Source organism: Scleropages formosus, chromosome 3 (assembly GCF_900964775.1).
Source record: "Scleropages formosus chromosome 3, fSclFor1.1, whole genome shotgun sequence".
NCBI lineage: Eukaryota > Metazoa > Chordata > Actinopteri > Osteoglossiformes > Osteoglossidae > Scleropages > Scleropages formosus.
In genome coordinates, this window is record NC_041808.1 from 3,736,959 (window position 1) to 3,764,285 (window position 27,327).

General features: G+C 45.9%; 1 protein-coding gene across 2 annotated transcripts in view; it reads right to left on the bottom strand.

Moving 5' to 3' along the window:
* LOC108924843 (transmembrane protein 150A-like) overlaps window positions 1-27,005 on the bottom strand; it is a 30,487-nt gene extending 3,482 nt beyond the window's left edge. Inside the window, exons 1-6 of one of the 2 annotated variants that reach the window (XM_018736452.2) lie at window positions 26,722-27,005; window positions 26,284-26,439; window positions 19,593-19,640; window positions 17,639-17,725; window positions 13,180-13,247; window positions 5,694-5,821 (exon numbers count right to left, since the gene is read on the bottom strand). In XM_018736452.2, coding sequence (XP_018591968.1) covers window positions 5,694-5,821; window positions 13,180-13,247; window positions 17,639-17,725; window positions 19,593-19,640; window positions 26,284-26,348 — 396 coding nt within the window. In that variant the 5' untranslated portion in view covers window positions 26,349-26,439; window positions 26,722-27,005. The remainder of the gene's footprint in view (window positions 1-5,693; window positions 5,822-13,179; window positions 13,248-17,638; window positions 17,726-19,592; window positions 19,641-26,283; window positions 26,440-26,721) is intronic. The other variant, XM_018736453.2, reaches the window with a different exon arrangement.
* Between the last annotated feature and the right edge of the window lie 322 nt (window positions 27,006-27,327).

A 27,327-nucleotide genomic window follows, 5' to 3' on the forward strand; every position in this document is an offset into this window, starting at 1 on the left:
CGTGAGCCAGAAAGTAAAACACTGCCCTTTATGTGCTACAAGAGCAATTACACACACTGCGCCAACGGGGGAGGCGTGTCCTACTGCCCCGCCCCACCACACATTAACAAGCTGCAGTGTTTACAGCTCTCTTGTTTGTACCATGTTTACATCCTTTCCGCGAACAGCTGAGAGGCGCGTGTTTGGATCTCGGCTGTTGTCTATAAACAATGTCAGACACAAGCACTCACACTGGAGAACTACACGTCCCATCACCAAGGCAACGCTTACTGCTCTCATAACCTCAGGGCTGGAGCATCATGGCTAAGGCAGACAGAGATACCCCAACTGTTCCTTCTAACAAAATCTTTCACCTTTGTACAGAAACAGTGGCCAAAAGTTGGATGCGGGGTGAGTGGGGGCTACCATAAGGCTGCCTTGTGTCAGAATCACATGCGAAGAGACAATGCACAATGGGTGAGACTGTGATCACATGACTGATGCTGGGGGTGTGTCACATGACAGGTGCTGACTGTGCCGGGGACCATGAGCTCAGTCAGGCTTTAAAGCCCTTTAAAAAGGTCTTGGCCAGCGGATGTACGTATGCGTGTCTTTTAGTTACTGAGATCCTTCCGGAAGAACGCCACAGCAGACATGCAGTTCCAGGGCTCCAAATACAGGATGACTGACACGTCTGGGAAATTCTAGTCCAACACATTAATTTTTAAGTTGCCGGAAGAGTGGCAGCATGTCCACTGGTGGAAAAACATGCACAAACATTGCAAAAGTCAGATAATTCACCTGAACTTGAGACCAGGAAGGTCTCAAAATCCCAGCAACACGGTCCTCTACCTGAACTGCTTTAGTAACACCATACCGCAAGCCTGACTGGTTGGAGACACAAGCTGTGGGCGGAGTCAAGGAGCCTAGACATGTGCTGACAGTCTTGGTGGAATTTTTTTCATAAAAAATGAAACTGTAACCCCCCCCACCCTCTGGCTACACACGCTTCCTCCAGGAGCCAGTTCAAACGTGCAGATGCTTCCCATAATCTCTCATAGACCTCCAAGATACAAAAAAATCATTAATGCCATGTGGATTGCAGTAGGCTATTAACACAATAGACACTGGCAGCCTTTAGAGCCCCTGAACATGGCTTAAAACACAGCAGAAGGGAACAGATCTGTCCAAACAGTAATACCTATTTGTGAACGCAAGCCCTGTAGAGCTCACTGTGGTGACCATGGAAAGATCTGATAGACCCCTTTGACCATCAACTGGACCTATGCATCCCAGCTGCGGTGGCACCAAGAGCCAAGGCCCAGTGCCTTAGAGGCTGAACCAGTAGCATATCCCATCCAGACACACCCCACCTCTGTCATCACTCAACACACACTGCTACCTTACACCAGTTCTTACATTTGCCCTTTCAGCTGGTCCTTTTCTCCAGAGCAACGTATAATATAGCAGGAGGTGGGAATTGAACCTGTGAACACTGAGTCCAGAAGGAGTGCCTTCAACCACTATGCCACATGCTGAAGATTCTACATTCCAGCTATTGTCAGATTTTCCATTCGCATCATTAAAGCTTCGCTGCAGTTGCGAAATAAATTAATTTCTCCCATCCTGGAAAGCCCTGGAAAATCAGATTTCCGGAATTGCTTTGGAAAGTCAGCAGCAAAGAGCTCCATGACATGACTGGCAAAAATGCGCTTTGCTAAATAAACCCAACCGCACAAAAAAGGCGGGGCTTTTACTCAGAACGCAGCTAGCGGGAAGAGAGCCTCTGTGTGAGTGTGTGTTTCGTGTGTGGTGGGAGGGGAGCTGGCTGGAGTGGATGGTGGGTGGGGTTCAGCAGCAGGGCGTAGTATTGGCGGAACCCGCTATGTCATCACGGCTGCGCTGGAGTCACATGGCACCTCAGGGTGAGGCCCCACGGTAAAATTCCCCAAATCGTTTCCCATAAATCTTTTTGGAGAAGGAAGCAGCGAAGGAGGAGAAGCCAAGCGGGACTCAACAAAGAGCGGATGCTGGAGTACAAAGCGCCAGCAGAAATGTACTGTGTAAAAATAAGGCTACCTGCTTTTTTACACTATAGGCAGACGCATGAGCTCCAATAAAAACAAACCTTTTTCTGACTGTTAATGCTGACGGTGCACAACAATAACAAAGATTTACACTGGTTCCAACAGCTTGCGTGGCAGCGTGTGTCACAGTGCAGCGTTTGACCCTTGAACCCTGGACCTCAACTTTAAAGCCCTTAAATACCGCAGAAGGTGTGAGGGTTAGAGTTAGAGTTTGCGCTGCTTTCTCACACAGATGTGAGTTTGCTGGCAGTGAGACTCTAGATGCTGCCGTAGTCTTGGATGACGTGAGAATAAACAGATGGTGGGTCTTAGTCCATCTCAGGCGCCATCCTCACATGTTCAGGCAAACGTCTCTACGAGGAATGGGGTACGATGCACTCAGGCTTGTTTTCGCTCCCCCCACCGATAGGGCAGGACAGAAGGAAGATAAGAGTGTGGTGGGACCATGAGTCAGCAGAAGTTCAGATGCAGAGGAAAGGGCAAAGGTTCTTGGGAATACAAACAGAAGGGTGTAGAACATTCTTCTTATGGGGGGTCAAGGGAAAGCCACATTCTTATAATTGGGACGAGACCTCCGGAGCAACACGGTATTGGGCATCAACGGGGGCAGCGTGTTGAGATCATCAAGCAGACCTTGCAACCGCAACGCTGTGGCTTCACATCCCGAGTTAGTCCCACTCTTGCATGAGACGATTAACCTGAAATGCTTCACAAATGATATCTTGTCACCTACATCGCAAAAATCCAAGACCAAAGCTAAGCACTTCATAGTTTGACTGAGAGTGTAAGAGGAGCTGTTATAAACCCATCTGATAAGCAGCTCTTCTGAGCGCTGTGGACGGACGACCTTAGAGGACCTTCACAGGATGGAGAGGCTGGGCATGGAAAGGTCACGTGACAGTTTCTCTTCTCACAAACTGGACGCTTATCAAAGGTTTTAGGGGGCGCGTTACGGGGCGCAAATCACGGAGCAGCTATTTCACTCCTCTCTGAGTTGCCGGGAAACAGCGAGCAGAGGAGGGAACTCGCCATTGACACAGCCTTGTGATCTTAAAAAGTGAGCTGCCATCAAACCCATGTTTCAGTGCAACCCTTTGACAGAAACCAAAAGTCCTACACAAAAGTTTCTTCCTATAGCTGCCTGGATCAAATTTAAGACCCTGGTTATGACCTACAAAAGCGTCAATAGAACTGCTCCCAGGTACCCAAAGGACTCGATCAACTGCTAAACTCCAACCAGACCCCTTCGCTCGTCTACTTCTGCTTGCTTGGTGATCCCACACACGCAAAGCAAAGTACGGAAGTTCTCGGTTCTGGCCTCGTTGTGGTGCAACGACCTCCCCCTCTCACTCAGAACTGCTGAATCTCTGTCCACATTTAAAAAGGGTCTTAAAACTCACCTCTTCCAGACTCATTTCGCCCATCATCTCTTAAGTTCATGTAAGGTGTAAATGTTCATGCACCATAACTTTATGATGATGCCCGGATACACCTTCACGCAGCCACTACTCCTGTAATGTAACGTAAATCTTTATATGTATCTCAAAAAAAAAAAAAAGACTAGGAAGGTGATCAGGCATCGTGGTTATTCGGATAAAGTTTTATGCAGCTACTCGTGCGATGAACTTCGGTCCATATGGTGAAGGAAACTAACTGTACTTAAGAATCACACGTCTGTAAGTATGTCTCTCTTTCTGCTAATGCAATGAACAAATTGTATTTTCTATGAGATGTACGTACTTTGGAGAAAAGCATCTGCTAAATGAGTACATGTCAATGTAATGTAAATGTGAGTCCGAGAGGTGGGAACGGCCACGGCGCGCAAGTGTGGCCAGGAGCCGACACACCACCTCTCTTGGCCGACAAATACAGTCTTTGCTGACAAGATGCAAACTCCTTAATTATGGTGCCCTAGCAGAACGCTCTAAACTCAACGCTGCCCTCCCAGGGGGTTTTAACAGAGCTATTATCTCTAATGAAACCCACATAAAAAAAAAATCCCTCCCACAAACACCGCGGTAAAATAACAGAGGGGGAGCAGACACAAAAACAACATACCCAGTGAGAAATAGAACGGTCATGAATGGTTAGTGTCTAACTGCGAACATTGAGTGCCATATACAGGTTCTGGAAAAACAAGGCAGCGTTCCGAGAAAGAGAGAAATGGGTTGCACAAGAAGGCTGTTCTGCTAGGACATGGTAAACTAACGCCTTTCTGCTCGACATGAGAGGAGTCAACTGTTTGTGGTACGGAGGTCTCCCTGCACCTCGACTGCTCCCACACCTCACACCCTTGTTCACCCGATCACGTCGGCTTTTATCTCAAGACTGGGCCCTTCGTGAAGAATCGGTCTGTTACCTCCGCATTGCATTAATATGAATTAACTACAAATTCAAATTAAAATCTGAATTCATGAAGAAGCTATTTTTATATAATTATGATAACACTTATGTTTACATTATATATGCACAGAACTCAAATTTATGCTGTATCAGCTTAATACTACACTTATTTTGAAGAGGTTTAAGGGAACAAATAGATATAGACTATTTACTACACTGGACATGGGAAATGTCATCTACGGAGTTGCAACATGTCGAAGACACGGAGCGGCGATGTGTTGTATCATGTTTACATTTATTTAGTAGACGCTTTTCTCCAAAGCAGCTTCCACTGAACCCTATGTAATGTTATCAGTCCACACACCTTATTCACTGCGGTGACTCACACTGCTAGATACACTAATTACACTGGGTCACTCATCCATACATCAGTGGAACACACTCTCTCTGTCACTCACACACTATGGGGAAACCTGAACAGCATGTTTCTGGACTGTGGGAGGAAACCAGAGCACCCGGAGGAAACCCGCGCAGACACGGGGAGAACATGCACACTCCACACAAAGTGAGTGGGGATCGAACACATGTCATCTTGCACCACTTGCTGCGCCACCGTGCTGCCCCATTTATGTAGCATATTATGTGGCAGATTGTCTCCAGTTTTAAACCTGTTTCTTTATTACTCAGTGAGTTTTTTATATGATTCTTTCTTCCAAGATTAAAATTTATTTTTTGATTTTAGCTGCAAGGGGTGTGGCGACGCAGCGGGTTTGACCGGGTTCTGCTCTCTGGCGGGTCTGGGGTTCGAATCCTACATGGGGTGCCTTGTGGTGGATTGGTGTCCCATCCTGGGTGTGTCCCCTCCCTCTCCAGCCTTGTGCCTTGTGTTGTCGGGTTAGGGTCTGGTTTGCCGCGACCCCACTTGGGACAAGCGGCATCTGCCAATGTAGGTGTGTGATTTTGCTCCTCCAATCTGTCTAGGGTCACCTAATTATTAAACCTGCCTTGTCGACTGTGTTTCAGAGGAATGTTCTCCAAACAGCCACTCAGGCCTCTCCAATGATCTTTGGTGTTGTAAAGAACATGCACACATCACAGGTTAAAGACCTGCTTAAAGGTACAACAGCAGTATCCCGCACGTGACAACCACCACCATCTGGCAGTAAAGGTTCACATTCTGGGCCATAATGTTCAATAGCTCAGGCGGGAAGGTAACCATGGAAACATCCCGGGCGGGACGACAACTTACTGCTACCTGGGCTGCAGATGCCAGAGCTCGCTCACCTGAAAGTTTCCCACCATGATGAGGCCGGCGGCGCAGATCCACCCCATGGAGAGGGCTGCCGTGTTGAGGACGCAGTTCTGGTGTTTCTCAATGACGTGAGCGTAGCGCAACAGGCCAATCAGCATGACTGTGTTGAGGGAGGGGTGACAGAAGAGGAGGTTTGTTAGTTTACCATGGTAAAATAGACCACAATAGACCATGCAAGAAAATATCTTAGTAAGATGCTCTTCCCCAACGAGATTTCCATGAGGTGTACCAAGTACAACATGACTGATTTCACGGAGTCCTTCATCTGGGGTCAAAAGTGCACCCTCGTCCCTCTTGAGCGATCTTGCCCTTTGGCAGTAGAAGTGGCTGGCTTAGAAAAAAGCTCCACAGACTCAGCTGAAGCACAGTCCTAAGGGCTGTGTATCCAAATAGCGATGATGTCAAGAGCCGGGGCAAAAAGGACGCGGTCAAAGCTCACGGCCGCTCTTTTTCTGGAGTGAATGGAGACACTAAAAAATTCGAGAACATCTCAAAAGTCAACCTGTCCTCTTACAATAAGAGCTCTGGAGATGCGAACCGCCACATGCAGGACTCCAAACCCATCGCGAAGCAGCCCAGCGCTGTGCGAGCGTCTCTAAAGGTAAGCAAAGTCACCACGGCCACCTGACCTCTGACCTCCAGCTGTCTTTGGATGTAGAAAGACCACATCTGCAGCAACTGTGATCTCATCTCCATCAGACAACAAACACTTTGTGTGCAGGCGGAACCGATACGTGCCACGGCATAAACTCGATAAGCCACGGCCGGTGTTTTTGTTAGAGAACCGGCAGGAGACTTCCTGACTTTCCTGTGTGTTCGCGCCAGACACTTCAGCTGAACAATGAGCGCGTCTAACATCGCGGTCGCCAGCGTGCAGGACTGCGTCTGCGGGGTGTATGACACAGGAAGCTGGTTAAAGAAACACTTTGCCTCGGAGAGTTTCGCCTCACCGTGGCCTGCGGTCCCCGAGCTATGGATTCAAACATGAGGACCGAGTGCGATTGACATGTTAACAGTTTTATATTCATCTAAGAGAGAAAATCAAAGCAGTCAACTTGATCTCTGGGTGCAACCAGTTGTATAACCAGGTGAAAGTTTAATCTGTGAAATTGTCCTTTGTCTGGGTTCAGGTTGTTTGCATGGCAGGAAAAATCTTGAAGTTTGTACGAACACAAAAATTTTTTTTTTAGATAACATACATATGGCTCGTGAAAAAATTAAAATGAAATTTCTATTTGTAAATAAAATAAAACATTTTTAATGTAAAACACATATGTGAACATGATCTATGTGCAGAACACACATTGATACTGTAACGACTGAAAACAGATTAAAGACTGAAGTTGGTTAACAGAACAAATAGATTTACACTATTTACTGCATAGAGAGACAATTTCACAGGAAATGTGAATATTTCAGAGGCACTGGGCAGCGATGTGTCAAGAGTTTTATGTTTAGACCTTCAGCTGACACTTTTCTCCAAGAAAGCTTGCAACTTTAAGACACTCAGCCTTTTGTACAGCTAGGTAACTTTTACCAGAGCAATATAGGGTAAGCGCCTCACTCAAGTATACCACAGGTGGAAGTAGGGTTTAAACCTATGACCTTCGGCTCCAAAGGCAACAACCCCACCCACTACGTCGTGAGCTGTTTCTCACACAGTGTACCTGCTTAATCAGGTTTAAAGAACATATAAGGCAGCAAATCTTCAATTTTCTAATAAAATTGCTAATAATACACACACACACACATTTTCAGAACTGCTTGTCCCTTACGGGGTCACAGGGAACCGGAGCCTACCCGGCAACACAGGGCGTAAGGCCGGAGGGGGAAGGGGACACACCCAGGACAGGACGCCAGTCTGCCTCAAGGCACCCCAAGCAGGACTTGAACCCCAGACCCACCGAAGAGCAGGACTGCGGTCCAACCCACTGCGCCACCGCACCCCCTTGCTAATAATAATTTAATGTTTTTTTGTACAAAGCATTGGTTTCACTATTTTTTCCAGGTTTATTTTCAGGTCAATTTGCTCCAAACTTCAGCACTCCATGGAGACCACCTATATTCTCCTAATGTTAAACCAGCACCTATGTGGCCTAAGGGGACAGTGGGTGTATCACTGCCGAAGGAATCTGCTCTGCATTCAAGCATCCTCTTGGACGCAGGCCACAGCTGTTCCTCGACGTTACTCACGCTACAACTCCACCCGGTCACAGGCCACATATCAAAACAAAAACAGATCATTGTTTCTGTGAACAGGAGGGGCTGGAGGTGTGAGACGCACTGATTTGTGAAAGCTGTCTGGGTCGTGGTGCATGTGCACGTGATGCCTTCCCTCCGCTCTGTCTGCAGAAGAAACCACAGCACCCCATCACTCCCCATCCCACCCATCTCAGGTAAAGTTTCTACCTGGTGATCGACTGCCAGATAACCCACAGGACTCCTGTGGTTCCACTCCCTGCCTCAAGAATCTCTCCAAACAAGCAGACTAACTAACATGTGATGCAGAGTTTCAATCCTCAGTGAGACCCCTTTGTTACACCTTTAGGATAGATAACACTGGTCAACAAAATTTTAACTTTTTTTGTCCCACAAACTAAAATATATGTACTTGATAGTACTTTATACCACTTTTTATGCTGAATTCAGATCTGTTTTCAAAATTTTTCCATCAGGCAGGGTTTAAAAGTTACAAAGCAATTATGTTTTGAATAAATGCACATTACTTATTCATAAGGCTGTTATCACACCTAAAATACGTACAAACTTATGAATGCATGCTTTTTGGCTGTATTTGGCCTCAGGAACAACCCCCTTTGGTGGAGCAGGGGTGTGGTGAACCGGAGCCTAACCCAGCAACACAGGGTACAGGGCTGGAGGGGGAGGGGATACACCCTGGATGGGTTGTAAGTCCGCCACAAGGCACCCCAAGCAGAACTTGAACCCCAGACCCACCAGAGAGCAGACAGCGGCCAAACCTGCTGCACTACCATGCCCCCAATTTTGCAAACAGTTTGTTTCAAATGCCCATATAGTACCGGTACCAATATACTATGCAGTATGGCATGTAAATATACCAACCAACCATTGTCAATAACCACTTGTCCCGAGGTGAGCCGGAGCCTAGCCTGGAAACACAGGGCGCAAGGCCGAAGGGGGGGGGAACACCCTGTATGGGACGTCAGTCCACCTCAAGGCACACGTCAAGGGTGGGACAAAGGTGGGCCACCAGGACCCTCCTCCGCATGTTGGGGGAGGCAAACGCGGGGGAGAAACATGGAGCTGCTTTGGACCCCAAGCAGGTCTCAAATCCCAGACCTGCCACAAAGCAAGGCACCGGTCAAACTCACCGTGCCACGCCATGCCACGCCACACCACTTTATGTCAACATACTGGTACATAAAAACTATGGGTGATAGAGAAATTCTGAAATCATATTTGAATTAAGCATGAAAAATTACATTGAAAACAGGCTTTTGTTTTTATGAAACAAAAACCTGTTAACCAGTGTAATGAGTCTTCTCTAGGTTCATGTTTTCATAGGACATCAGGAACCTGTGTCTATCCCAAATATGGATAACGAAATCAAAGTGTGTGTCATTTGTGATGCCCATAACCATCAAACCACTGTCTGCTTTGTGAGGGAAGAAAGGCCACAGGTTATATCTTTCTATACATTCCACAGTGGTGTGAGATGTTATCGAGAGCTCAGCAGGGCACAGAGTGGATCTGAGTTCGATGTGACCCTGTCTGTGGGAAATTGGTAGGACACCATGGACATGTCTGGGGAAAGTGTCACCTGGCTGCTTCTGTGCCTTTAAGAAAGGCCCTCATCGTTATTCAATCAGTTAAATTAGATCCATCACAACACATTTTTATGGGGAGCTACACTTGAAAAAGACAAAATCACTGAACGTCAGCATAACAAAACAGGTGCATGACTTCTCGATGAGGAAAAACCAGATCTAACCAAGGGTCTCAAATGCAGGCCACACAGAGTTGCCCTCAGGCAGCATTTCACTCTGCTGAAATTCAACATAAATGCTGTTTATTTCATACTTTAGATCCTTTGCTACGACAACATTCATCGCAACCCTTCGTGCCTCATATCTGCTAAATGTGTTCTATTTTATCGATTTTAGGAAAAGGCACAGCAATGAATGAAGCCAAGACTTAAAATACAGAAATGTTATGTTTGGTCAGTCTTGTTTGGCTCTGAGTCACGGTCAGTAAGGAAAGTCAACTGAAGAAGAATATAACCTTTTGAAATGTGGTGGGATAGAAGGGTGAGGAAACTAACGTGGACTGAATGAGTAAGAAATGAGGAGGTTGTTAACCAGATCTAACTAAGATCTAACCAGTATTTTTGTCATCATTATAAATAACATAACCCTTATAATGTGGCTGCGGTTCTTGCCCAGCTACTGTCTCCAGGAGGACCTCCTTGAGACAGTAGCTGAGCAAGAACCGCACCCACATTATAAGCATTATGTTGTTTTTTATATTTATGAGAAAAATACTCACTTTTGTCCGTTGGCTTGCAAGGAGCAGAGCAAGAAAAAAATAAAGGGTTTTCAATACAATAGCTGAACAAAATCTCACAGTAGACAAGCAGGGAACCAACTTCACTGCGCACGAGATCAAAAGGCGCGGAAGGGAATGGAGGACAACCTCCACATCAAAGCAGTGATCTCCGTCCCACACGGACCGTGTTTGACACCCTGGTGTCAGCAATTTGCAGGAGAGCCCAAGTGATGGTCCTTGGTAGCTTACATCAGTAACCTAGTTTTTTCTAACCAGCCCTAAATGCTTCGATACTTTTATCCTTCGACTATAGTGACTAAAACAGCAAAATTCCACCCCCCCCTTTATATATAAAAATGACAGAAGAACTCCCTTCTTCACTGGAATGTCATTATCAGACTGTTTCCTGAATTCATCCTCCCTGCTACACGTCCGTTTTGACTGCTTCTATCTCTAAAACGACACACCCTCAGTCCAAACCATCTTCCAATGAGTGCTGGACATGGGGCTTGTGAAGTCCACCATGGCAGTCTCCTGGTTGTGGTCCCGGTAGTGCGATTCCCACCGGAGAGGCACCGCACACCCTGGTGCGTCTTTGACTAGAAGGAGTACGTGACCAGAAGTACTTTGTGTTCGGTCTGACCGCTGTGCAGACTTCTTCTGCTGCCTGCCCAACTAAAATAAGGACCCATTGTGTAGGTAAACATGGTGGGGTGGGGTGGGGTGGGGTGGGGTGGGGGACGTGGATTGTTTGATAGGGCTGTTATGTAACCCATCACTTCAAAAACGCAGCTCTCCACGTTGCCTTGTGACCCCGCTATCAGCCTGAAAGGTTCAAAGCCTCCGTCGCACTGTGGGAACGATGATCGGCACTCCTTGGGCCAGAGCCTCCTGGTTGAAGGTCAAGGTAGAGCTTCGCCATACCTACAGCTGCAGGAACCTCCATTTTTCTTTGCCGCCCAAGATCCTCCGGGTCATCACTATAATGGTACATGAATGTCGTGCTCTCTTTTACTCTACAATGCCACTTTAACTGCGAAGCAGTTCGGGTCATGAGAAAGCACATTCCAAAGACTCGAGCCATAACAAGTATCCCTTAAATAGCAACTGATGCCCCGTGTCTCTCTCAAGAGGCTCAGGGTTCAGTGGCTCTCTGATTCAGACTGCACCCTGTTTTATACTGCAACCTGCGACCATTCAGATTGTTCCAGAACCTGTGGCTGCGGTGGGGTGGGGAGGAGCGCTGGTACTGCCTTCTGTTTATAGAGGCCATTCTGGAGACCGCTCCCACAGCTGGGAAACATTGAGTGGGAAACCGCACCGGGCCCCCTCCTGGCAGGCACATAATGGGGAGGCAGGATGGAGAAGCAGCTTGGGAGATTAACAACCAGAAACACACATGTATATACCCCGCCCCCAGGCACCTCCCGATGCCCGGTTCATAGTGTGGCCCACAGAACCAACGCCGCCATCCTTCCACTCCCCCACGGGGCCTTAAGTGGATCTTGCCCATAAAACTCGTTGTGCTCCGACAGCAGCCCCCCCGACATGGCGGTCCACACAGACCTACACGGCACATGGATGATTTAAACGACCCCCCCCGTGCCTCTGAGTAAAGTTTTCCACAGAAGTGTGTTTCCACTGAAAAGGCCCATGCTGGTGATGTGGAGGCAGACGGCCAGCGATTTCCGGAAAGACAAAGAACAGTTGCTCTCATTGCATCCTCACACGAACAGACTATTATTCCTCATTCTATCAGCTGTGACGAGAGGGTAAGAGCGCATCGTGGAGCCATTGGCGCTGGTGCGATTTAACTGTTCGTTTAAACACCCCTCCGTTCCGGTGCAACACTACCCTCAAAACGCAGAGTGCTGTAAACAGACATATACATGACACCGCAGCTTGTAAAAGCTAAACACTTAGAATGGTTTCCTTCAGCAGTCAAAAACAGCCCCTGTGACTTGCATCTGAAACTGATAATCATCCTAAACCCAAAAAAGCAGAGGAAAAGTACCACATTGATGAACATAGCAACATCCTCAGGGAGGCAACAAAACAAATACTGGAAAAGTTGAAATATCCAAGTATGCAAAGTATCGCCGAGGTCTTTGAAATAGTTGGAAAGAACAGAAGTCGAAGATGTTACATCAGTGAGTGAATGAAGCTCAACCCTACAGAGGATCACTGTAAACTTGAAGGAGCAACAAACACTCTGGGTGGAGGAAATGTTTGCCTCGCCTGCTTTTTTACATAACTCATTTATCTCATGTCTGTCATTGCTGCCGGACGGAATTGAGTGACGGACTCAAGTGGATGCTCGTTGTCGGTGGTAAGCAGACAAAGTCGTAGGGAAAAACAAACAGGGAAATCCAGGGACGGGCACAGGTCGATCGCACAGCAAACGTCACCAGGGGAGAACAGCAAGACTGTGGTTGAGAAAATGTGAAGCACAGGTCAAAAAAGCAGGAACCCAGGAAGGATCATCAGGAGCCGCTGGGGAATCACTGCAGTTGCTCATGGGAGGTTCTCCGCTGACCGGAGTCCAGCACGCCTTCTTATACCGTGCTCCTGTGATCAGCTCCAGGTGCTGTCGATGAGCTGCCAGGTGAGGGCGTGACAACCTACTCATAAACGTTGGCTTTGAACCCTGGAATAGGTCCACTAAACACACTGCAGATCGCCTTGATCCTAACTCTCCAGCCTCCCTAAACACCCTGGATTTCGTGTCTGCAGCCTCTGCTTCGCGTAACCTGTCACGCCATGCAACATGTCGATACTGCTGATGCAGGTGATCAGTGCTCAACACTCCTAGGCCACACAAGCTCTTCCAATCCAGGTTGTGCATCGGTTCTCCATCCACGGTGCGTGGTCGTTCACCCACCCACGGCAGAGTGCCGGTTCTCCACCCACAGTGCTACGGTGGTCCACACTTACCCATGAAGGAGCTCGTGCTGCAGATGAGGCTGAAGAAGCAGCTCTCGGGTGGCAGGCTCCCGCACTTGCTGAAAGGGAACCACACGGGGGGATGTTTCAGGATTAAAGGAGGGGTGTGGCTTATGCATGATATGAATTATAGGAAAAAAGGAGGGCAAAACAAGAGCACAGAACATGACATGAGACATGAGGAAGTGAACAGATAACACTTTGCCCCTCAGGGCAGTTTGTTCAATGTCAGGTACATAGAACTGAAATGGCATCCTCGTGGTAACAGGTGGTGTGCTGGTTAGCAGTGTCACCTTTCCATCAAATAATCATGGGTACAAATGCGTGCTCCCGCTGTAGTACCCTTAGTTAAGGTACTTTCCTGGATTTGAGACAGTAAAAATTACCCATCTGTATAGATGGATAAATCACAGCAAGTAGATTATAATACAAACCTCACATTAGATGTCTGCTCTGAGACAGGTGTCAGATAAATATAGGTTGATATCCTTGCAGGATATAATGCATTGCTCTTAGATCCACTGCCGCAGAACTTTAAGACCTTTCCACTGTTCCACTGAGCACTTTGCTGTGTTCACTGCTCTGCCGGTCATTTTTCAGACCTAAGAGGTCCTTTCCAAGGGCTTTCGCTTAGTTTCAAACCCTACTGTTTCTGGCCCTACTGAAGGGGGGCTATGAGATGCTGTCAAAGTGAAGAGCTGAAGAGCAGTCAGCTACAAGACTGTGGCAGAATTGCAGAGTTTATCGCAGCTGTGTTGGAAAAACACATGACAAGGAGCATGGTACTGGTACCAAACAGGGGGGCTGGTGTTTCACATCAGTCTTAATAGCACCGGGGTCTAACAGAAGGTCACTCATTGCTCCACGAGGAGGAGTGAGAGGCGTCACGCCCCCTCCTGCCCCACACCACTCTAGATGGCCTGTAGCTCCCGAGTGGGACGGCTGACCTTTCACTTACTTCTGATGGCCGCAGCTCCAGAGATGCGATGAGAGGGAGGAGGCGCGTGAATCACACACACATAGCTTCTAATGCAAACATGAAGGCGTTAAGGGGTACTGAGAACAGACCTTCTCCAACGGGATGGAAGGCGAGAGGCTGTCGCTTCGGAAAAGCAACCGACCACATGGGAAGATACACCTGGACTAGTTTACATCCTAAATACTGCAGTCCTCCTTGAATGCCTGGGAGGACAAACCGAGGAAGAGGACAGAAACAAATGGCAGCGGCTATTCCACGATCTCTCCTCTGTGTTTGTGGGGAATTCCTGCACCAGTTGAACGAGTCTGGGCAGAACCAGAGCTCGCACAGCGGGAAGGGGGTGGGAGGGTGTTAGGTGGTATGGCCAGGAAACCTAAGCATGATGCTATTTTGGAATCAGGAAATCACCTTCAGGGTCCCGAAATGGTGTGGCAGCAACAATGACGGGGGGGGCGTTCCTATGTCTCACCAGATGACGGCAGCTTTCGTGTGCATGCTTTCCCAGAGAGGGAAAGGAGGACGAGAAACAAGAAGGGTCCGATACCTGTGCTGCTCAGGAAAGGAAATGCAAGTCCTTATTTCTATTAATCTTCTTATTCAGCTGATCCAGCATAAGTTATCTTATAGTTTTAAGCAACTTAGGATGGTTTACCAGTTTAGACAGCCAAGCAATTCTATAGGAGGTAATACTTTGCGGAAAGATGGTACAGCCGGAGATGGGATTCGAACACAGCTCCTCTAAGTTAGAGGCAGCACCTGTAATCACTATGCTAATTGCCGCTCCAAATGTATGGCCACAATGGGCAGGATTCAGACCTTTGGAAGGAGACCTCCCCCCCCAACTACATTTTGAGTCCATTGCCTTAACCACTTGACCACAACTACAGTGGTCCTTAAGGCCAAATTGTTACAATGGAGATGGTGGACAGTTTCGTAACTACACTCATACCCATTATGCGCCCATTCAGGTGAAGAAAATTCAGCTTTATGAGGAGTTTAATTTCATACCCCTACTTTTTCTTACAAGGCATTTCTCTGCATTTATGAGGACCAAATTTGGATTTTGTGGGCCTCGCCACAGCTGAGCGGCACGAGACTAGAGTCACCATGCGGTCTTCTTCTCAGTTATAGTTTGGCTCAAACTGCGTTACGTTTTCAATCTCCGTTACAGGCAGTGCCTGGATTACGAACTAGCTCTGTTCTTCAGTCTGTCTTTAAGTCGAATTTGTTGATACACCAAAACATCTTTAACCTAACACTAATAATATTATTATTAATAATAATAATAATAATAATAACTACAGTATTTATAATAAAGAGAGACATAGAAAGACATAATAATAAATGAGATGAGAGATGAGAAAGAGGAGAGAGAGAATGTGTGTGTGTGTTTGTGTGTTTGTGTAGGTATAAAAAAACCTTAAAGAAATTTTAATGTTCACTTTTCCAATGTTCGCTGGTGTTTCACTTTTTTCCGATCACTGTTAACAGCAACTCGGTCCAACTGAAAAGAAGTCTTTGTCCTACCTCGGGTTCACGCACCCACGACCCGACGAACCACTGTAGACGCGCAATGTTTTGATGCGTGTCATAAAGTAGCGCCTGTTTCTTCTTATGAATCATTGTATGTAACAAAAAATTTTTAATATAACATGCTTTATTGGGGGGGGTGGTGGTTCGTAACTATGGGTTGTACGTAACTCAGACGTTCATAACCTCGGAACTGCTTGCAGTCCTGGTTTGCCAGGCACATCTGTTACTGTGTAACCGCGATAATCACAGCCACAGTTTGAACTGTCCGAACCATGTCCACTTGTCCACTTGTCCACAAAGTGTCAGTTCAAGTTCATTTCCTTTCATTGCTTTCATTCACTTCTTTTGTCTTTACTGTTCTGTGTTTTTCCATTAAAGGTTGAATTTATACATCAACATTAAGTATCATGCTATGCATTTTGTTAGTGAGCGTTTAATTGAACAGTATTTAATAGCTACAAAAAAGGTGAACGAGCACAGGTGGACAGTCATACGGTATTAGAGAGTAATTAAGGAAGAGAAACTGCTTTTTTATGTTGTGTTATAACTAATGTTAACAACTTAAGTTTCTGTGTCTGTTAAAATGAGATCTGATGATATTTTAACATCAACGAATGTCAACTCTGAAGATCAGGAACGCATAAAAATTCCGTAATTGAAATCAATGATAATTATGTCTTCAGTTTACGAGAATTCAGCTTAGGAAGGATTTTTAAGAAACAAATTACCTAAGCAAGGAGGGTGAAGGCTGTACATTGAAGTTACTCTTTTCAGACAATCACAGACAGAATAAGAAGGTGAAGTCCTCATCAGGGTAAGAAGGATATTAAAAAGTGTAATAGGAATTTACAGGTGAGCATCACAAGTAGAAACAAGCGCAGAGACAGCAGTGGGTTAACAGGACACGTGTGTCTGTGTCATGGTGGTGAAACAGTTAAAATGATGTAAATATGCGCCAGCCCCCTCCGCTATCCTTTCAGGGGCTCCTTCTCCCTCTCTGACTGGAATCCATTCACCTCACAGGAGCACTATCCACCCCCGAACTCCCCCTCCGCCATCTGCCACCGAGCCAGCGGGCCACGCTCCTATTGGATGGCTGCACTCAGGCCATGTGAAACGGGGCCCTTTTCACTGGCTGTCTACGGGTGCCAATCTCACCATTGCGCAACGAAGGTTTCCGTGATGGTCCTGGCCGACCGCCTGCCCTCACCTCCGAGACAGCACACTTTTCACCTTCTTTCACAGCAAACAAGCACTAGATAGCCATGAAGTACGGTACTTAACCGAAAAAACCCAGAAACACGAAATCGTGCGCACTCATCTATGATCTGTTTTCTCAAAAACCGTCTATTTTTGACATTTTTGCCAAGTTCTTTTCTAACGATGCACCGTTCTTATTTTTGCCGTCAGGAAGAGGTGATTTGACTACCGCTTTTGTAAGCCCGTGTCTCTCAGCCCAGCTGCTGAAATGCACCGAGAGAAATCTTTACAGGGATGATGATAATAATAATACTACTACTAATAATAACCTTTGGGTCTGGGGTTCGAGCCGTGCTTGGGGTGCCTTGCGAAAGCCCGGCGTTTCATCCCGGATGTGTCCCCTCCCCCTTTGGCCTCGCGCCCTGTATTGCCGGGTAAGGCTCCGGCTTGCCGCGACCCCGCTCGGGACAAGCAGTTGTTTACAGTGGATGGACGGATGAAAAATAACCTCTATTTAGCTGTCGGTTTTCTCCAAAATAACTTACAGCGTTAGACTTGCGGAGTAAGCTACTGCTACTTTGCCGTATCAGTTCACAGTTATTATCTTCATCAAATGTACTACAACCAGAACAGGGGTTCAAACCCATGTTTACTACTACCTGTTGCCCCAGTGGGGTGTCTATGCGGCAGGATCAGTGAGGTGTCACACCACGGTACATCAAGCGGGTTGCCACTGACCTGATGAGAGGTACATTTTCCAGTGTGCAGCACAACACCGGGCCACTCTGAAGAGACAGGTCCTCTTTGCAGGACAGGTTATACACCCTGTGAATGCATACGCACACCTTAGTGAAGTCAGTGCTGATAGACAGTTTATTCCATATGCCACAGCATTCATCAGATCACGCACAATTAACATTCCACTTCAAATAAAGTCCGAGTGTGTTGGAAGCGCCGGTATGAACGGACATGTTCCTACTGACTGTGAAGAAACAAAAAGCATTTGGTTTCTAAATTACAGCCTGCCATTAGCAGGTTCAACGACAGGCTCCTTGTGAAGCACCGCAGAAGGTCAACCCATGGTTTGACAGCCCAAATACTATGTCAGGCAAAGGATCGAGATTTATGACATGCTGGGACCAAGGTTTGCTGCAGGGGAGAAAGAGCGGGAGTTTGGCTCCAGTTCCCTGTCAGGGAGGGACCTTGCGCAGGATCTATGCTGGATGGAAACTCGTAACCTGCTGGACACCGCGATAGATGACATCAAGACTGCAGGAAAATTTGGCTGCGAAGCCAGTTGTCCACATTTGACCTTCTTGCACAATTTTATTGTTCGGAGAAGGACACAGTGACTTGCGCCGTTTGGCATGAAATGGTGGTGGGAGACAGGTCTCAGCAAGGGCAGTGTCGATGGGGGAGCAAGGAGGAGTCATGCCAGGTGAGCACATAATCTACAGGTGCTGGCACACTCCGTGTCACCAACGAGGTTAGGGTTGCTGTTGGACTGTGGTCACACTGACCCTCATTCCTCAGGCAGCCAAAGTGCCACTGTTCTCCTGCAGTGTTGTACCATCACCACGCTGTCGCAAGAAAGGACACTTGGCAGAGCCGCATGGTTTCTAGGTTTGAGCTGAAACCCCCTGTGGAGAACACATTTATGCGACCTGCTTCGTGTTCAACGTTGGTCACGCTGGTCGCAAGGCATTACGGGGGTTGCCTTGGTACCACGGGTACCATGGCATGGAATCACACAGGGTCTGCATCTTGCCTTAAGAGCATGCAAAAGGCACATGCTGACCTCAGACTCAGCCTTGCCTCGGGAAGTTTTTAATCCATGTTTACACTGCACATACCACTGAAGCCCGTCTCCCTCAAGCCGAGGAATTTCAATCCTCCGTTTCCCCAAACGCCTTGTTTTCTTCCTCTCAACCTCTCTGCCTTTCTCTCCTTCTTTGCAGTCAAAATTTTCAGTTTCCTCCTTTTCCCTTTAGAGATCTCTCTTCCCCAAAGTCCTCTCATTTTTACTTTCTCTCAATTCCTAAATGTCACTCTCTCTCAGGCTGGGATCATTCTGCAGGGAACACGGTTAACAAAAGGTTCTTGGCCAAATAAAGAGAGCGGAGCAGGGTGTATGGCTAGGAGGGAGCTTCCTCCTCCTGTAGAAAGGGAAGTGCTATTTAAACATTTGTTTTGAATTCAGTTGAACTAGAAGGCACAGGATAATTTCTCCCATGAAGCTGCGGGGCAAATCCTCGCACAAATTCTCCTGATGGTGCCATCATGATTGCACATGGACTGGTGAACACACACATATGCTCTGAAGATGAACCACTCAGTCTAGAGACTCTTTCCTGAGAAATACAGTGTTATTATTTCTGATATCAATCAGAATATTTAGGGGATGAACTCCCCATTTCAGCTGACTTAATCACAGGAAAACGCAATCTGAAACAAGTTTCCCATTCCCAAAAACGTCCCATCTTGCAAGGGTCTCACGCCACATTAAATGAGTCACCCGTGAACAATGTTATTCAACATTAATATGTCATACAAGTCACTGCAGAGAGATAAGACATCTTCTTACACTGGCCCACTAAGTTTAGCACAAAACAAAGTTCTTTGTCCTGAAAACAGGTTCATCACGTATGGAGGATGTGAGGTGGATGTATGGATGACTCAATGAAGACCATACCAGTTGTCCACAGGGCAGACGTGCTGGTTGTACAGTGCCATGGCATATCTGGAATGACAGAAGAGACACAAATCTTAGAGACGCATCAGGATGAACTGGGAAGGAAAGCTGGAGACACTTCATTCTGATTTTGTGCTGTTCGGTTGAGCTGTGGTTGAGTACTGCATAAAGAAGAATGGCAAAAGCTTTCTCCTTGGTTGGTAAAGCTCACTTTTTCCACCATAAAATCCAGCTATTTAACCACTACACCACTTGCTGTCCTCAATTTGGTGTTTTTATGACTGAATGGAAAGGTGAACATGGGCAGAGGAAGATTGTTGTTACACGACAGTTGTGACAACAGCGTTATGTATGGTTAAACGTAATAATTGTTTTCCCTGTTTTGGAAAAGCGAAGAGGGATATAAACACCTCCTCCTTAGCAGTGTACCACTGATCACTTGCCAAAGTCTAAGTCACGTTGCTAGCAGTATATCTGCTTTTACATTTTTCTATTTTTATGCAGCTCTATCACAACAGAGGGACAATCTGAGATGTTAGATCAGGACATTCTGACAGCTTTTTTCCAGGAAATTTAAAAAGGGTTCTGCACATTGACTTAGCGCGTCATGGTTCGTGGCACTCCACCACATCCCTCCTTGCAAGTTGCACTTTTAAACGGGAAACATAGGAAACATCTGTCACAAGTGGACGCAGAATTGTCAGTGCAACGCTGCAGCCCACATGCACTCTGGTCACTGACGTGGACTACGCAGCAGAGCCGCTTCCTACTTGGGACTAACACGACTGGCAACGTGGACTATAATCTAGACATGTAGGAGACTGCAAAAGAAGAACCCCCTTCCATAGCCTTACTGAGGAATGAGTCATGGAGTCCAACGAAACAGGGACTTGTGTTCTATAACTACCTGACGTGACCCCAGATGAGACCGCTCAGGCAACAAGGAGTCACAGAGTCCGTTCAAACACAGAGCTTAAATTTTAACCCATGCACACTCATTCCATAAGCTCTGCTGATGGATAACGGCTGACAAAAACAACACTGAGAACTTCCTATTGATTCCCTCCACAGGATTCACTGATTGACATAACCCTGGAAAACGGGCTGGAATACTGACTCACACGGATAAGAAGGGCTCATGGATAACTGATCACTGTGACTCCATCCCACAAGGGTCGATGCCCTAAAGGGCAATTGCCAGTAGACCCAGTTTCTTCTCTTGCCAGACTAGGCTGGAGCAACACGTGTATGTTATATCACGTTTAGTAGGCCTTTCTGGTCAGTAGATAAATCTGACGATTTTGGTGATTGTTTAAGCCCTATTCTGAATGAATAAACTCCTATTCCAATCTTTTGTTTTGCATTTCCACGGCAACCACTACTTAAGACTTAATAGACGCCATCTGTCAAAAAAAAAAAAAAAACAAATGAAAACCAAAAATCTATCCTTCAAGTCAGTGTTCTTAGGCTTCTGTATGAATGACTAAGTTGTCTCTTAGGCATTTTGTCAACAGATGATACAATTTCAGGAAGAGCACTCCTTGCCCACACATGGATAGAAATGTTAATATAAACTTATAATCATGAAACACAAACATACACACTAACAAACACTGATCAAGACAAACACATCAAAACTAATGTCCACAAGTGCATCCACTCACACAGTGACCTGGAGCAGAACACTGGAGTACAAAGTACACAAGGTAGAGTATTTCAGAGGCTACGCTAGGCAAAAACATAAACTGTATGCAGTGTTCGGGTCACTGGAATATTATTTTTATAGTATCAAAATAACATAACAGGTTACTTGTGCAAATTAACAACACTGTTCCTTTTTCTTTGTTAGACATATTGCATCCCTTCGTACGTGATGATTTTGCAATGTGGATTCAGCCACACACTGACAAAAATTTTGTATGACTTTAAAGTTTTTGGGTTAAAGCAATTTGTATTTAAACAGAATACAACAGCTGAAAATCAAATTAACTGTAATTTTAATTTTGTTTTGGTAACAAGTCAGACAAGGCAGCCAATATAGTCACACGTGGCCCCCTCATGACACAAGGGTTTTATGGGACAGTGATATGAGTGAGTTCGCAAAAGTGAAGAGGACCAATAATCAGAAAAATATGACTGTCACAGCCCTCACCCAGTGCTGCAAATTCTGATAGCGATAATCCAGAAGGGTAACTAGGTGAATCTGTTCACTGTGAAAATACACAAACATTATCTTTCCACGAATGAGTCTTTGACCTTAAGACACTGAATTGTATGGTGATCTGTTACATCTCTCTTCTCAGATCACTAGAACACCTAGCAGCAACAAATCTTTGCTTCTCCAGTCTCACACAGGGCAAGAGGATATGACTCTGCTACCCACTGAGTTGCATGTTGGCTTTGTTTATTTTTTGTTTTCATAGCCAGCGCACGCAATCTGACATCCTTTCAATTGGATAAATCTGTTCTTTGATGGTGAGATGGCCTGGAGGCTGAATTTCCCCACTGGGCCACACTGCATGGAGGAAACTCGTGTCTTATAAAAAGGTGGTAGGGTAACGTCGACAGCCAGGTCACAATCGTCATAATAATAGTTATATAATCGTTTGCACAGCTGCACTGACGGGAACCGAATGGCAGGACTAAAAAATCGTATAGACCATAGAAGGAACATCGGAATGCAGTCACAAAAGACAGTGGACAGTTTACTCAAAATTGGTATACGTTACAGAAAAAGAGTGTGAAAGACAGAGGGGACGTGCAGCTAGAACTGCGAAACTCTTGTAAAGTCAGATCTCCTAAGAATATCAAGCAAAAACAAAGCCAGGACCTCTTTGCTTCTTCTCCAGGACAAGGCAGAACTTATTCCACAGCGTCTTCAAACTATTAACCATCTTTGCTTGAAGGGACAGGACTAATATATGCCGGTGTTTTGCCTCTCACCACTATGTCACATAAATGTGGAATTTTTTTCTCCATGGCAAGAATTATGCAGTCTGTATTAGACTCCTGTGGGAGTGACACTTTGGGTACTTGGTTGAACACATGGACCCAACCTGGGTGCATGCATGTGTTGCAAAATGTATCAAATACTGTGTTGGCACAGATTATTTCTTTAAATTAAAAGAGACATTTATCACAAAATATCTAGGCTTGGCAGTCTAAGAAGAAAATGCTCCTCAGCATATCTTTTAAAAAACACAAATTAATCACATGCCTATCAGACCTCCCAGAAGAACTTTGATGATATACTCAGCCCAGCAGTGAGAAATCACAACATTAAAACATCCTGTTGGCAGTAAGAAACCTGTTTTTTGGAATCAGCTGGACAACACATGTTTGCACAGTGGCTGTCAGTCCTGGTGTAGTTTTGGACCCCTTTCAATACTTGTTCTGAGCTTTTCATTTTTTGGGGAGGTGGAGGGGCAAAAAGGTATTGCTGAATAAGCTCCGCCTATCAACCCATTTTCCAGGCTGGTCCTGTTTCTGTGTCACAGAGAAATTAGAAAGAAATTAAACTCTTTTCATGTACAAAGATGTCTTTCTAAAAGGGTGTGCAATGGGAAACTTGGATGCGTTCCAGTGGTTGGGGGGAGAGGGGAGCAGGAGGGGGGCACGTGTGAAGGTTTAGACATTAGTTATCCACTTCTTTCATTCCTGACACCCACTCTCCCTTCCACCAGTCTTCCCCTACACACCCAAACCTACTTTTTTTTCTCCTCAAAGCCCCCCCAGCCCACACCTGCCCCTCAAGCTTTGAATTCCTGAGTAGCAGTTCAGCTATGCCAGATGACAAAAAAAAGACAAAGTGGAGGTTCTCCATCTCGCTGTCTCTCTCCACTTTACTTATCTACAGCGCCAACATCCCGTACCTCCATGTCTCTTCACTCCATGTTCATGCATACCTCACCTCTACACCTCAGCTCTGTTATAACAGGTCAGTCTTCTTGGATGTACATGCACGGTTGACAAAAAGTTCACTCTCAGGTGGGTTCTGCCATGTTTTTAACAGTCTCTTGGTGAAGCAGGTGGTCACTCATCAAGGAGGGGATTCTTAGGGGAGAATCCAGAAAAATCGTTATGTCGTTGGGGCACACTGACTGTAGGCGCAGTTGCTGCCCTTTGTTTCAGGCACATTCAGAAGCTGTGCTGACAAACACGGGGTGACCGCATCCCGCTGCCAAGACAGCACTGGCTATTTTTACCATAGAGAATCCATTCATTTACTGGATGTTGCAAAACCTTGGTTTGAACAGGCTAGAAACATTCCACACGGTGTCACGGGCTGCGCTCAAACACATCTCCATGTGGAGAACACAAAGTTAACATAGGCTCAATCCCATAAGAAAGAACAAGAAAAAATCTCCTAAAAGTAATATTGCAGATGCTGAAGTCGGGGAAAACAATACAATATCGCAGAAAGAAGGACCTGTTCTAGAAAAAACACTTTCATCTTTCTACCTGCCTTTAAAATCTGCCCATTTTTTACATGTAAAAGGATAATTAGCACTATTACGTCGGCAGAGTGGTGGAGCCGGGGGTGGGGGGTACCGTTAAATCCGTGCTGGAGCAGGAAGGGGGCTGAGGCCTCCTAAAATACACATTTGCAGACCACGTTATTCCTGTAAGTAACCCTCCCTAGTAAGAGTTTCTGCACCAGGCAGTGCACACGAGGAGACATTCCGCCACGTCGCCACGGCGCCTGTGAGTTCCAGGACACTCCAGAATGTTCTGGACAAAATACGTCTCTGAACATCCCAGAAGTTGTGCCAATACCTGCCCTGCGAAGTCTCTAGATGGCAAACATGGTGGGACAAAGTTGGACAAGACAAAGCTTTGCAGCGTATCCAGAAACCAGGAGTCCGCAAATTTCCCTCTGATTACATTTTACAGAATACGATTCAGCTAAGGGCATTATATCTATTTCCTGTAAAGAAGTTCCAACAGCAACTGCATTCAGCTTGTGAAACGCAGTTCAAGAACGATCTTCTCGCTTGTCTCTCTAGTGCCTCATTCCAACCGTTGCATGATGCTTATAGTTTTATGTGACAGCTTTGTCTAAAATAACTTTCCATGCTCGATTTTTGCAAAAGCTGTTTACAATTATTTACCTATTTCAATAGTTGGGTAATTTTTACTGTATCAATTCAGGACAAGTACCTCAAGCAAGGTACTACAGTAGGTAGTACTGAGATTCAAAGCCAGGTGCTGTGCAAGGCAACTGTTCTACGCATTTTGCCACCTGCTACTAGTGCAGCATCGCTCAGTCTGTGCTGCCCTCTCTGATGATCCCTCCTGCATAACTAGTGTTGATATTATTATAAAAAGTGTCAGCATAATCACCTGGACATAAATGTAACCAAATGGGTGCCACTTCAAAGAACTTCACCTTAACTACTTCAGAACAACAACAAAAAAAAAAAAAAACACTTAATGTGGGTAAAACAATGAATCAGGCAACTATCAATACAATGGCCGTAATAATAAACAGCACTGTACTTACAGCTACATTTATCTAGCAGACACTTTTGTCCAAAGTGACTTCCAATGAACTCTATGTAGTGTTAACAGCCCACACACCTTATTCACCATGGTAACTTACACTGTTAGATATACTACTTACACTGGGTCACTCATCCGTACATCAGTGGAACACACTCTCTCTGTCACTCATACACTATGGGTGAACCTGAACAGCATGTCTTTGGGAGGAAACCAGAGCACCCAGAGGAAACCCACACAGACACAGGGAGAACATGCAAAATCCACACAGACTGAGCTGGGATTGAACCCATGTCCTCTCACACCACCCAGGCCCTGCAACACAGCAACACTATTTGCTGTGCCACCATGCTGCCCCAGGCCGCATAACGGCAGAGACAGGAACGCAAAAACCGAAATATTAAAATATAAAAACATTTTTTTCCGTGATGGAATGTCAGCTATTATTACCTGAAAAAACCAGAACCCTAAGTCTCTTCGCTGATGATGTGATAGTTCCAGGTGAATCGACAGTTTCATCCACTGAGCATTACAGTATCTGACCGATTTACACAGCAGGTTGTTCTTACTGGGGTAATTCAGGGTCAGTACCTTGATCAAGTACCTTGATCTTGATGTATCGGTGCTGCTGGTGTGGTGGTATCATGCAAAATTCACATTCTTGGAGAAAGACTTTATATGATTTTATTGTGAAAATGTATTTCATGTAAAGAATTTTTAGTAAGTTTTCTGTTGGCCAACCAAAGGAAATTAAGTTGTTTTTAAATTTGTTTAGATTTTAACAGTGTGTAAAATTAAATAACTTTAGTCAAATAAAGTTTGAAAGAAAAAAAATCTGCTAGTTGAACGCGACTTGAACCGGCAACCTTCAAGTTACAAATCCATGTCCTCAGTCTAAAACAAAAGTCAACAATTTTCTTCAATTTTGTGCATAATGTCAAGTTTATTTAACATTATTTATTAATCTTCACCCCATTTGTACGGTGCATAAGTTGCTTCACGATATATTGCAAGTTTGAAGACTCCTTCTGACAACATCTGAAGCTGATCTTGATGGTTCTTTACACATCCACAGTGGTTTGCAGTAACTAAACTGCATGTATTACTACTACTATTATTATTACTATTATTATTACTACTCACATAGTATGAACTGCTCGAACATGAGACGGGCTCCGGCGCTACTCACACGACCCACATGCCGGTGATGGTGAGCACGGGGAGGCTCACGGGCAGGATGGTCCAGAGAGACATGTCCAGCGCTCCCTCGCCAGCGCCCTGCCGCCGCCGTCCACGTGACCATTTACCTGCGCGACAGGTGAGCCTGCGGCGGCGCGCGCTCCTCCTGCGCCGGCCGAGCGCGCGACGGAAGAAGAAGAGCGCAGTGAGACCCCCCGCAGGGTTTCTTCCGCGACCGCGGCTACAACGTGACTCTTCGAAGTAAATCTAACAATCAATCAAAACGCTTAACTGTGGATAACAAAATATTATGTTATTATCTCTCTGGACTTGAGTAGCTCAAAAGCGATCTCTCCTCGGAGCTGATGATGTTGATGATCATCATCCCTGGGTGATGACCGGATGATGTGGATGATGACTGAAGACGTGGGACGTCCCAGCATCTCACCTCCACTCGCCGTTCCGTCTCCTCCAGATTCGCACCTCGCGCCTCTTCACATCTGGATCCTGCCCGTCACCCGCGCGACGGAGGAAAGCAGACGTGTAAAAAACGTGGTTCGGAAACGTAAAGTAGGCGTCCGGTCTCCGCTCAGCTCCCCGCTGTCTGTCCTGTCGGAGTGAAACTCTGCGCTCAAAAGTCGGCACTCCACGCTGGGTCCGAGGTGAGAGAGCTCCCCCCCAACCCCCAAAAAACGCCCCTGCCCTCTCTCAATGGGAAGTCTGTTTGGAAGCGCAGCGTTGCCCCGACTGCGCGTAGCAATTACAAGTTTCGAGATACACACACACACACACCCACCTTGGGGAATCAGTTTACGTCTTTATATTTATATAATCAGTACACCTTTGTAGTACAACATGTATTATTAATTTACAGTGCACAGTGAACCGCAGATAAAACAAAATCACATCATTATTAAAAAATTGGAGGAAATATTATTATTAATTATTTTCATGTAGTGTATATTTTTCAAATGTTACAGTAAAGCAAAACTGTGCAGCGCAACAGTTACTGAAATATTCACGTACATGCCGCTCATGTAGGAGTGTTGAATTG